The 12,905-nt window shown below is 40.4% G+C and overlaps 1 protein-coding gene across 9 annotated transcripts in view; it reads right to left on the bottom strand.

Moving 5' to 3' along the window:
* SUMF1 (sulfatase modifying factor 1) overlaps positions 1–12,037 on the bottom strand; it is a 93,984-nt gene extending 81,947 nt beyond the window's left edge. For 5 of the 9 annotated variants that reach the window (XM_081821221.1, XM_081821174.1, XM_081821192.1 and 2 more), the window contains exon 1: positions 11,727–12,036. In XM_081821221.1, coding sequence (XP_081677347.1) covers positions 11,727–12,002 — 276 coding nt within the window. In that variant the 5' untranslated portion in view covers positions 12,003–12,036. Of the gene's footprint in view, positions 1–11,726 lie in introns of all 9 variants that reach the window. The other 4 variants (XM_081821212.1, XM_081821184.1, XM_081821186.1 and 1 more) reach the window with 3 other exon arrangements.
* Between the last annotated feature and the right edge of the window lie 868 nt (positions 12,038–12,905).

A 12,905-nucleotide genomic window follows, 5' to 3' on the forward strand; every position in this document is an offset into this window, starting at 1 on the left:
ATTTATTTGACAGAGAAAGACACAGCGAGAGAGGGAACACAAACGGGGAGTGGGAGAGGGAGAAGCAGATTCCCTGCCGAGCAGGGAGCCCGATGCGGGACTCGATCCCGGGACTCCAGGATCATGACCTGAGCCGAAGGCAGTCGCTTAACCAACTGAGCCACCCAGGTGCCCCCATTTGGATGTCTTCTTTGGAAAAATGTCTGTTCATGTCTTCTGCCCATTTCTTGATTGGATTCTTTGGGTGTTGAGTTTGATAAGTTCTTTATAGATTTTGGATACTAGCCCTTTATCTGATATGTCATTTGCAAATATCTTCTCCCATTCTGTCGGTTGTCTTTTGGTTTTGTTGTATATAAGTATGTATGCATGTGTGTATATAAATATATGTCCTTTATTATCATATGCATCATACATATATCATTCAGTCATAAAAAAGAGTGAAATCTTGCCATTTGCAACATGGATGGATCTTGAGGGCACTATGCTAAGTAAAGTGAGTCAGAGAAAGACAAACAACATATGATCTCTGTTCTATGTGGAATCTAAACAAGCAAAAACCAAGCTCATAGATACAAAGAACAGATTGGTGGTTGCCACAGGCAGGGGTGGGGGGGTAAAAAAAAAAGTGGTCAATTACACCTCAATAAAAAGAAATATTTTTAATAAAAAAAATTTTAAAAAAGATTGGTCAGTTCCACAAAGGCATGGCTTTTTATTTCTCTAAAAAATATTGTGTACTTTTTGCCAGTTCTACAAGGAATCAGGTGGAGACCCAAGTTAACCAGTACAGTATTTCAAATCTATTCTAGTGATGCTTTTAGTGCATCTTACAGATCACTGCTGAGAAAATTCAGAGCATGTGGCTGTTTCTGTTACTGTTCTTGTTTTAGGAGGAGAATGGAAACACCTTTACTACACCACCTAAAACCTAAAATCTTTTTCAGTTACCACAAATATTTTAAAAAGCGTTAAATATATTGCTTAATAAATTGTAAGTCAAAGATCCTTATAAGCCACCCTCCATGAAATACCTTGCCTATCACTCCAAAAGCCCTTCCTATGCCCATCTTGAACACAAATCCTCCCCCTCACCACAGAGAAAAACCACTGTCCCAACTTTTAACTTATTTTTAAGATATAATTGATATATGACATTATTTAGTTCCAGGTATATAACATAATGATTCAATATTTGTATATATTATGAAACGATCAACACAAGTCAACATTCACTACCACAGTTAAATTGTTTTCTTGTGATAACTTTTTTAAATTATTTTTTTATTATTAACTTATAATGTATTATTTGTTTGAGGGGTACAGGTCTGTGATTCATCAGTCTTGCACAATTCACAGCGCTCACCATAGCACATACCCTCCCCAATGTTGTGATAAGAACTTCTAAGATCTCTTTTAGCAACTTTCAAATGCATAATATAGTATTAACTATAGTCACCATACTGTACTATCCTGACTTTTATATACATTGTTACCTTATTTTATTTGCACTTTAATTATTTAACTATGCATCCCTAAACATTATAGTTTTTATGGCTTTTCTTTTTTTTGTAAAATACGGCATTTAGGAATCTAAATTTATAGGTTCCCCCTTTACCTCTTTTTCCCCCTTGCAACTTATTTGTTGAAGAAACTGGGTCATTTGTCTAAGAGAGATTCCCGGAGTCAAGATTTTTGTTGACTGCAACCTTATAATGTAGTTTATTTATCATTATCCCCTGTCCTCTGTACCTCCTGAAAATTGATAGCTGAATCTAGAGGCTTTATCAGATTCAGGTTTGATTTGGGGGGAGTAAGACTCCTCTGTAGGTGGTGTTGTCTTCCTCATTAAGAAGCACAGAGTGGGGACACCTGGGTGGCTCAGTTGGTTGGGCGTCTGCCTTCAGCTCAGGTCATGATCCCAGGGTCCTGGGATCGAGTCCCGCATTGGGCTCCCTGCTCCGCGGGGAGCCTGCTTCTCCCTCTGCCTCTGCCTCTCTGTGTCTCTCATGAATAAATAAAATCTTTAAAAAAAAAAAAAAAGCAGAGTGTATGGGTTACTCTCTTTTCTGTTGCTACCAGCCATCAAGGTTCAATTCATCAGGGGTTGCAAAATGATATTCCAATTCTATCATATCTTCTTCATTTATTGTTGAAATGTTTCTATAAAGAGAAACTTCCCCTACTCAGTTATTTAGCTACTCCGTGTTATATTCATGGGAAAGGCAAGATAAATTCTTGACTTTTTCCCCTTATTTACCAGCTTTCAAAATAAAGAGCCGGTTCCCAAGAATAATCCCAAGATGACGAAAACAAAACAAAACAAAAAATAAAACTGGGAAAGGGGTCAGGCTGTGTGCTATCTCCATATCTGGCAAAACACTGGATCTGCAAAAAGTGTTACCAAAACCAAAGGAAAGGTATTAATACAGGGCGGGGTCTGATGAGACTTCTTACTAGAACAATGCTGTCCTTCATTACCCCCAATCACTGTGGTTGCTAACCACTATCAGGACTCCCAGAATTCCATAAGCCTTCAAGATCTTTCCTATAAGTCATAATATGCTTGAGTTAGCAAGAAGGAATTCATGGTAGTTGCCTTCAGTACACTTCATTTGATGCAGCATCCAGAATACACAGTAGGGAGAACTCTCACCAGAAGCAGATAAATTAGGGGAGGGAGGCTGTGTACATTTCCAGAAATGCCAGTGACTAGAAAATCTCTGCTTTTATGATATAACCAATTCCATGTCCTGATTTATCTAAATTTTAAAAATTTCTTTCCAGTATTATGCTAAATCTTCTTCCCCATCACACGTTAATCAGTAAGAGATTATAAAACTAAAATAGGTCACTTGTGACTAGTGAAATAGATTTCACTGAACTTCTGAGACAGGAACCAAACTGCAAAGAGTTGGAGTGAGAAGGCAGAAGTATAAGTAGTTGGTGAAATAGGAGAGAAATGACCTGCTAATTTGAGGGAATGACCAATCTCAGAGAATGATTTATTTTATTTATTTATTTATTATTTTTGTTTTAGAGAGAGATCGTGAGTGGGGATGGGCAGACGGAGAGAGAGAATCTTAAGCAGGCTCCACCCCCAGCACGGAAAAAAGACACTTTTAATAAATTAATATGGAGAGATCTTGCCAAGACAAAGAACTAAAGTGAACAAAGCAAAGTGTACCACAGTAAGCATGGCGTGCTACCATTTGTGTGAAAAGGAGGTAGGAGAAGAATAGAGATTCACATATTTTTGTATTTGCTTATATTTGCAGAACAGAGCTCTGGGAAGACATGTCAGAAACTCATGTGGTGGTTATTTGAGAGGAAGGATATCAGGTAAGTATAAAATTTTTCACTACACACCCTTCTATAATTTTTTCTAAACCATGTAAATATACTGTCTGTTCAAAAGATAAACAATAAAATAAAGTGTCAATCTGATCATACCACTTTCCTACTTAAATTCCTTAGGCATCCCCATCACCTTTCAGGGTAAAATAAAATATCTAACCATCAAAGCCTAATCTCTCACCGTCTCCCTCGTGATGTGTCCCACCTACACTTTGTCTGTAAATAGTCAATATTCAAGATCACCTCCTCTAGGCCTTTACTGCCTGCATTTCCCTCCTCTGGCTGGGTCATATGCCCCTCATTTGGGTTCCTCTGATAAATACCTCTACCTATCCTAACAACTGACAAACACGTATTTTAATGACGGGTTTCACCTCCCCTAGATCCTAGGCTCTTTGGGATTCACAAATATTTTTCATTTCTATATCCCCAGTGCCTAGCATGGTGCATAGTTCAGGATAGACACTCAAAAAAAAAATCTTTATTGACTGAATGAGTGAGATCATGAATATGATGAGGAATTTGCCACTTGAGTTATTCGTAATTGTAGAAATTCTTGTTCTAACACAGTCCCAGACACGGAGAGCATGTTTGCATTGTAGTGAAACCTGTTTTAAGACTGTGCAAGGACTGAACTAGGTACACATTATTCTGATTATCCTCCAAATGTCTGAGACACAAGGTTCCTCAGTCCTTAGAAGTCAGAATTTTAAGCAGCTCTGCAGAGAAGCAGAAACATAGAAGACTTCAGACAAAAGCTCCAAGTGTAGTTTTAAAATGATTATTAAAATGATCTGGGGCGCCTGGGTGGCTCAGTTGGTTAAGCAACTGCCTTCGGCTCAGGTCATGATCCTGGAGTCCCAGGATCGAGTCCCGCATCGGGCTCCCTGCTCGGCAGGGAGTCTGCTTCTCCCTCTGATCCTCCCCCTCTCATGCTCTCTGTCTCCCATTCTCTCTCTCAGATAAATAAATAAAAAATCTTTAAAAAAAAAATAAATAAATAAAATAAAATGATCTAATATGAGGTTTCATAAAGGATTTAAAGTTAAAAAAAGCTTTCCAGCAGCAGACAAGTAGGTCCTACTCTGAGAACAGGTGTTCAGCCCTCGGCGTAAAGAGAAGACACACAGGAAGCTGTGCCCATTATGCCTAATAAAGTTTTACAATCACCTCATTTTGTTTATCCTCTTCTCCCTCGAGGTGAGTACCAACAATGCTAACACAATCACAACTTCCACTGTGGACTCCTGGCTTGGTTTTTTTCCTTCTTCTTTCACTACCCATCAGAGATAACCAACACTGAATAAGCCAAGTTTCCATTCTGGAGGCTATAGATAAAAATACCCTGCATTGTTCCAAGTGGATCATAATTTCCAATTTACACGAATGAAATGAAGTTTTCTGTCCTACAAATGTAAAATGTTGTTCTAGTGAAATCCAGAGCATTAAGTGTTTCACTCTACAGGACCCTAAACCACATAAAAAGAACCATTTTAATCAAGTCTTCACTGAAGTTCCAGATTCAAACAATGCATTCCTCGTTGAAAGTAAGTTAAAACCCCCTTTGCTACACCACGGTTTGTGCCATTGCCACGCCAGTCAAAAGTACGTAAGTCAAGGTGACTCTATTGCCATTAGAACCATATTTGGGGGGCGCCTGGGTGGCTCCATGGGTTAAGTGTCCAACTTGTGACTTCAGCTCAGGCCGTGATCTTACGGGTTGTGGGATCAGCAGAGTCTGCTTGGGATTTTCTCTCCCTCTGCACCTCCCCCATGCAGTGCACTCCCTCTCTCTTTCAAATAAATAAATCTTTAAAAAAGAGAGAGAGAGAGAGAACCATATTTGGGCTACACACTCCAGGCAGGTGTAGTGGGCATGTATTACTTGTGCCCACCCAGCCCTCATCCCTTCCTGTTCTTGTCAGAACTGACATCCCTTTGAAAACCATTTGTTCAACCCTCTATATGGCTCAGGTAGAGCTGATGACTCTACTCCACCTACTGTGACTCAGGCATGGCCAACTGTGGCATTCTTTTGACCACAGAGATGTTTAAATTAGAGATAGGCCCATGATCCAGTCAAAGTTAATCTTAAAACCGGCTGGAGCTATGAGAAAAGGGATACTCTCTCTTCCAGCTACTTCCTCAGTAGAAACAGAGACACTGCCTGAAAATGGAGCAAATACAGAAAAAAGAAGAGCCAGGAGATAGTCAAAAAGGAAGATCTGCCTGAGGCCTTGGAACCAGTTGTGTCTGGGGCCATATCTACTCTTGAACTTCCCCACTATGGGAGCCCATGAATGTCCCCTCTCCCACTTTTTTTCTGCTTAAGTCAGTTTTGTGTTTTCTTTCACTTGCTACTATGATATTTTTGTCTTATATACAAAAATGAGATAAGCTTATATGAATACTTTTGTGCAGTTCTTCTCCCTTTTCCTTCTTTTCTCTCCTTAAATCTAATGTAATACATTAAAGGCTCAGGACAAAGTGGGGTGAACAAGAGAATCATGATCTCTGGATCTACCCACAAACTGCTGCTTTAGCCGTCTGTACAAGGCTTATCTATCTATACCATTCTCTTACTCTACTGCCCTCAAAGACAGACACTAATTGTAGATGGAATAGCATTAAAGTTCCTTCAAGCCCTGGGATTTATGATTCTATTAAGCCTCGGTTGCCTTACTGTAAATGGGGAATAATACCTGTTACTGGATTCTTAGGAGGATGAGATAGAGCAAAAGAATATTTTACAAAGGTTTCTTTAGAAAGTATGGGATACCCTTTATTCCCACAGCAGTTTCTCAATATTGTATCCACCAAAAAGAAGTAACAGATCATTCAAGAAACTGTTACAGAATGGCTAAAATGTGTAAGACACTGGGCAAGTGGGGGTGGGGAGTGGGGGTGGATACAGAGATTTAAAAAGGTCTAAAACTGCTTCCCCTGTAGAATATCAGACAACTATACATACAACACCAAAGAGAATATACAAATTGCCTTCAGACAACAGTAAAATGTTGTGGAAATTTAGAGGAAATAAAAACCACTTCTTCTTGGACGAAAGGTTTCATGGAAGAAATGGCATTCAATTCAATCGTGCCTTGACCCTTGGGTAAGCATTACCTGATCAGAAACATTCTCAGATAGGAAATCAGGACTGAAATTACCCATACATAAACAGTGCGTACGATTTAATCACCCCATGATTCTAAAAGCCCTTCAAGCAACTGTTTTCAAAGACACATGGAGATTAAAACATTTTGCTACCTTGTACAAAATAACCTGTGCAGAAATTGTTAGGATAATTTTCTCATTGAGAATTATACATATTTTTAACTAGAAGGAACTTGAGTAAAATTTTAAAATATCTAAATTGTTTCCCATATAATTTTTACTGCTGTAACTTTCCAGTGAAACTGTAAATTCCCTGAGGGTAAAGCCCAGTGCTATTTATTTTTGTGTGTGTGTGTCTCTCATCTTGCCAAGTGCTCATTAAATGAATTAAAATACAAAAAAGACTCATAGTCATAAAGTGTTACATTAAAAAGTGTGAAAAATGTCACCCCCAGAAACCTTAAATTACTAACATTACCCAGAACACATCACGCACTTGTACAGTGCTTTGTGCCCATGCTATTCCCCTTTTTGGAATCTCCTTCAATCTCTCCTTCTATCCCTAGCTTCTGAAAATGTCCCCTTCAAGCCCCAGCTCTAATGTGACCTTTTCTTTGAAGCACTTCCTAATTTGTACAGGAAGAATGAATCATTTTTTCCTCTCCAAGTGCTTTGTACATACTCCTCCTATAGTATTGTCACTATGGAAAAATGATGCTTACAGGTCATTGTGCATGGAGGGGAAAGGAGACAGGGGAGAGAGAGACAGAGAGAGAGGAAGGCAGGAGGAGGGAGAGAGAGGGAGGGAGGAGGAGGAAGGAAGGGAGGGAGGGACACATACCCAGAGAGAGTATACCCTTACCAGAGGGAAATGGTAAATGCCTTGAGGATAGGGCATACGTCTTTTTCTTTTCCTTATGCCCAAGACATAGGAAACTGTTATAAAATTTGTATACCAAATAAACATCTGTTGAACTAAATAAACAGAAAACAAACTAAAAATTAGATTTAATACAACCCCAATCCAAATCTCAAAGTTATTTTATGGATATCAACAAACTGATTCTAAACATATATGAACAGGCAAAAGACCCAGAATGGCCAAAGACAATACTCAAGGGGAAAAACAAAGTTAGAGGACTGATGCTACCCAACTTGAAGAGTTAATGTAAACTTAACAGTAATTAAGACAGTGGGTAATGGTGAAAGTACAAAGAGATCAATGAAACAGCACAGAAAGCCCAGAAAAAGACCTCTATATATATAATCAACTGATCTTTGACAAAGGTGCTAAGGCAATACAGTAGAGCAAAGACCGTCTCTTCAACAAATGGTGCCGGAACAAGTGGATATACATACATACATAATAGACACAGACCTTCCACCTTTCACAAAAATTAACTCAAAATGGATCACAGACCCAAATGTAAAATGCAAAACTGTAAAACTCTTAGAAGACAACATAGGAGAAGACCTAGATGACAATGGGTATGGTGATGACTTTTTACATACAATATCAAAGGCACCATCCACAAAAGAAATTGCCAAACGAGGCTTCATTAAAATTAAAAATTTCTGCTCTTCAAAAGATAATGTCAAGAGAATGAGGAGGTAAGTCACAGACTGAGAGAAATTTGCAGATGACACATCTGTTATCCAAAACAGGGGAAATCGGAGGGGGAGACGAACCATGAGACTATGGACTCTGAGAAACAAACTGAGGGTTCTAGAGGGGAGGGGGGTGGGGGGATGGGTTAGCCTGGTGATGGGTATTAAAGAGAGCACGTACTGCATGGAGCACTGGGTGTTATACACAAACAATGAATCATGGAACACTACATCAAAAACTAATGATGCAATGTATGGTGATTAACATAACATAAAAAAATAAAAGAACTCTTAAAACTCAACAGTAAGAAACGAAAACAATCTGATTTAAAAATGGGCCAAAGACCTTAACAGATACCTCACCAAAGATACACAGATGGCAAAAATGCTCCTCGTATGTCAAGCAAAAAATGCAAACTAAAACAACAGTGAGAAGCGACTACACACCTTAGAAGGGCCAAAATCTGGAACAGTGACAACACCAAACGCTGGTAAGGGTGTGGAGCAACAGGAACTCTCATTCATTGCTAGTAGGAATGCAAAATGGTACAACTACTTTGGAAGAGTTTTGCAGTTTCTTAGAAAACTAAGCATACCCTTGCCATGTTACAGCAATTGTGCTCCTTGGTATTTATGAAAATATTTGGCACTTATCCAAATATCCATACACAAATCTGCACACAGGTGATTATAGCAGCTTTATTCCTAACTGCCAAAACTTAGAAGCAAGCAAGATGCCCTTCAGTAGGTGAACAGATAAATAAACTGTGGCACATCCAGACAATGGATATTATTCAGAGCTAAAAAGAAATTAGCTATTAAGCTATGAAAAGACATGGAAGAATCTTAAATGCACATTACCAAGGAAAGAAGCCAATTTGAAAAGGCTACATAGTGTATGATTCCAACTCTGACATTCCAGAAAAGGCAAAACTATGGACACAATAAAAAGCTCAGACAGGGGTGCCTGGGTGGTTCAGTCAGTTAAGGGTCTGACTTTTGATTTCGGCTCAGGTCACGATCTCAGGGTTGTGAGAGCAGCCGTGCTTCAGGCTCCACGCTCAATGGGGAGTCTGCCCCTCCTCCAGCAATCCAGCACGCTCATGCTCTCTCTCTCCAAAATATATTAAAAAAAAAAGATCAGACATTGCCAGTGGGGACGAGGAGGAGGAATGAATTGAGGGACACAAAGGATTTTTAGGGGAATGAAAATACTATACTATACAATACTATATGATAATGATGGATATACATCATTATACATTTGTCCAAATTACAGAATGTATAACACCGAGAGTGAACCCTAAGGAAAACTATGGACTTTGGTAATTATGATGCATTAACGTAGACTCATCAATTGTAACAAATGTACCATTCAGGTGGAAGATATTGATAATGGTGGAGGCTGTGCATTGTGTAGGGGCTGGGGTATTATGGGAAATCTCTGTACCTTCCTCTCAATTTTGTTGTGAACCTAAAAATCCTCTAAAAAATTAAGTCTTAAGAAAAAAGAAAAAATTTTTTTAAAGATTAAGGGAAAAAAGCGCTATCACTACAACCATGCACCTCTCCTGTAAATTGAACTTCTTGAATTCAGAATAAATGGCTAAGTGTCAGAATTAGACCAAAGTCATCTACACATGAACCAAAATACTTGAAACCAAGGAAATCAGAGAGATAAAGAACTGCCTCCTATGAAGTCTTTTGTCTCAACAACAAGACTACTTCAGGTTCAATCATTAAGTTGAGTCCTTGAAGGCTTGTGAACTGTGTTCTCAGCAACTGCTAGTTTCCTAATAGCATAGGATGCCTCCAAACATTATAGAAAGTGAATTCAAGTGAAAATGAGCATAAAATAAAAACATATATGGAAGGAAGGAAGGGAGGGAGGGAGGGAGGGAGGAAATGCAAGAACTGGTCAAAAATGACCTATACAATACCTAGTCCTGACACAAAACCACTCTGAAGAAATGGAAAAAATGTATATCTTATAAATGTAATTTATTTTTTTTAAAAGATTTTATTTATTTATTTGTGAGAGAGAGAATGAGAGAGAGCACATGAGAGGGGGGAGGGTCAGAGGGAGAAGCAGACTCCCTGCCGAGCAGGGAGCCCGATGCGGGACTCGATCCAGGGACTCCGGGATCATGACCTGAGCCGAAGGCAGTCGCTTAACCAACTGAGCCACCCAGGCGTCCTATAAATGTAATTTAAAAGATACTGGCAAAATAAATAAATAAATAAATAAAAATAAAAAAAGATACTGGCACCCATATCTCATTCTGAAATCAAAAGGAAGTTACAGCATTTAAAATGCAGAATGTTCTGTACTAGCCAGAAGGTTCTAGGGAAAAATTTGATACAGATCAATGTGTAAATGCAGTAAGACAGCTACCCTGTTAGTTACAAAGCAGATAAAAAAGACATAGAGCTTTCTCTTTTGAAGGAAGGAGGAACTGATTATCAAATACCAGGAAAGGTAGAAAGGAATTAAAATCATGTATGGCCAATACACACTACAACAATAACCAGGGCTCCCACCACACAAAAGATAAACACTAATAATGCAGCGCATCCTCTAAGGAACAGGAAAATTTAAAAGGCCAAAAATTACACAAAATGGAGAATCAAGGAGAAGCCCAGCCACCAGCTCCCTAACACTGTACCAGAGACAAAAAGTTATGGTCTTAACCCCTACCACCCTGACTCCCTACTTAGGGAAAGACACCTGAGACAAGTATCTTTGGTAATTGTAATGTCAGAGTAAAGAGCTACTCTGGTGGCAGCATATGGAAATCCTTCAGGGGAAGAAAAAGAAAGAAGTCAGGTAAGGCCTGCTGGAGGACATTACCTCTCACCTAAGTCCTGAATATTGTTGAGAATTAAACCATGGGAAAGAAAACTGGGATTAAAAAAATAAGGAAAGAATGTACTCGGTACACAAGAAGGAGCACTAGTTTAGGAGTCAAACATCTGAGTTCTAGTCCCCCTAAGTTATTTCCACAACCATACCAATATGCAAAGTACCTGGAAAGAATGAAGTAATCGTTATTACTGATGTTATTATTTATGTATGCTAACAGCACTTCCATGCACTATGTGAGGCACAGATAAATAGCACTAAAAAAGCAACTACAGTTGACTTGGTCCTTCCTGTGTGCTATAGTACTAAGGAGAGCAAGATAAATGGGACAAGTTCTTGCCCTCAGAAACAGAGTCTACTAGAAGAGCCCATCGATAAAATACAACAATCTTGACACAGAGATCCACTGTCCTGATTTCTTCACAGTTAAAACAGGAACCCAAGACTAACGAATCTGTCGGCCTTAAAATTAAAAGCCCGAGAACCTCATGAGGAAGACAGGGTGGAGTGAGGAGGAAATAGGAGTAAGAGGTAAGAAAAGGAGGATCAACTGTCCTCAAACCAAACTCCCTAATTCGCAGGATTAAGTTGAGCCCCAAGATCCCGCCGACTTGGGGGGCAAAGAGGGGAGAGGAACTCTTCGTCAAGTCGGATCAGCACGTGCCCAATCTGGGGTGTGGTTATAATCTTTACTTGCCTTCCTGCAAACCCCTTGCCTTGCCCATCCCAACCCTGTCCAAGAACCCCGCGGACCCCACCCGCCTTCACGGAATCGGGAGAGCACCTTGGTGGGCGCGAGCGGCCGCTCTCCCGGAACCTGGCCGGGGGCGTTCGCTTCCCGCGAGTATCGGTGCGCGGCCGCCGAGCTGCCATGGTCCCCGCGCCGCTGGGGAGTGCCACAACCGCAGGAGCCCGCGAGGGAAGCCGCGCCCCCGCCCACGCCCGTACTGGCCTCTTCGTCCCCAGCCGCTTCGCCGGGCAGCAAGAGCAGCGGCAGCAAAAGGACGAGACCGAGCCGGGCGCAGCACCCACCAACCGGCCCTACTGAGGGCGCAGCCATGTTGTTCCGCGAGCCATGTGACCCCCCCAGGTCACGTGGCCCCGCCCTCCTTAAAGGGGCCAACCTTGGGTTGATTTTTGAGGTGTCCTCAGAGTAGCTCTCTTCATTTTTTTCTGGGTACCTCTCCTTTGGAGCACCCCTCCTTGGCTCCGCTGACTTTAAAACACAAAACCCTACAAAATTCAAGGATTTCCAGCCGACTATGAGTCCCATTTTTATTTCTTGTTTGAAAAATGATAATCAAATTTGTTAAACATTTGCTAACTGCTAGGCAGTGTGCTAACTAAGCACTTAACTTTTTGAAATCTCATTAAACCTCACAAGAACCCTGTAATATTGGGTTCACCAAGCAATTAAATGACTTGCCCAAGGTTACCTAGCAAATAAGTGTCAAAAACGAGATTTAAAGCCAGGGAATCTAACTGAAAACCTGAGTTTGGCCATTATGCTGTACTGTAGGCAATTAAATAAGTTTGCCTTAACAAGAAATAAGGCGCAGATGAACGTGTTGAAAGACTTCACCAAAGGATACAATTAGGGAAATCCTAGGTACAACTGGGATAGGTACAACAGTGGCTCTCAAAGAGTCCCAGACGAGCCAGCATCAGCATCACCTTGGAACATGTTAGAAATGCAGTACTTGGGGCGCCTGGGTGGCTCAGCTGGTTAAGCAGCTGCCTTTGGCTCAGGTCATGATCCCAGATTCTTGGGATGGAGCCCCACCTTGGGCTCCCTGCTCAGTGGGGGGTCTGCTTCTCCCTCTCCCCTCCCCCTGCTCATTCCCTCTCTCTCTCTCAGATAAATAAATAATCTTAAAAAAAAAGAAATGCAGTACTCAATCAGAATCTGTGAGGACAGGATACAGCAATCTATGTTGTTTTGTTTTTTTTTTTAAGATTTTAT

Source organism: Leptonychotes weddellii, chromosome 1 (assembly GCF_054177405.1).
Source record: "Leptonychotes weddellii isolate Sample4059 chromosome 1, ASM5417740v2, whole genome shotgun sequence".
Taxonomy (NCBI): Eukaryota; Metazoa; Chordata; class Mammalia; order Carnivora; family Phocidae; genus Leptonychotes; species Leptonychotes weddellii.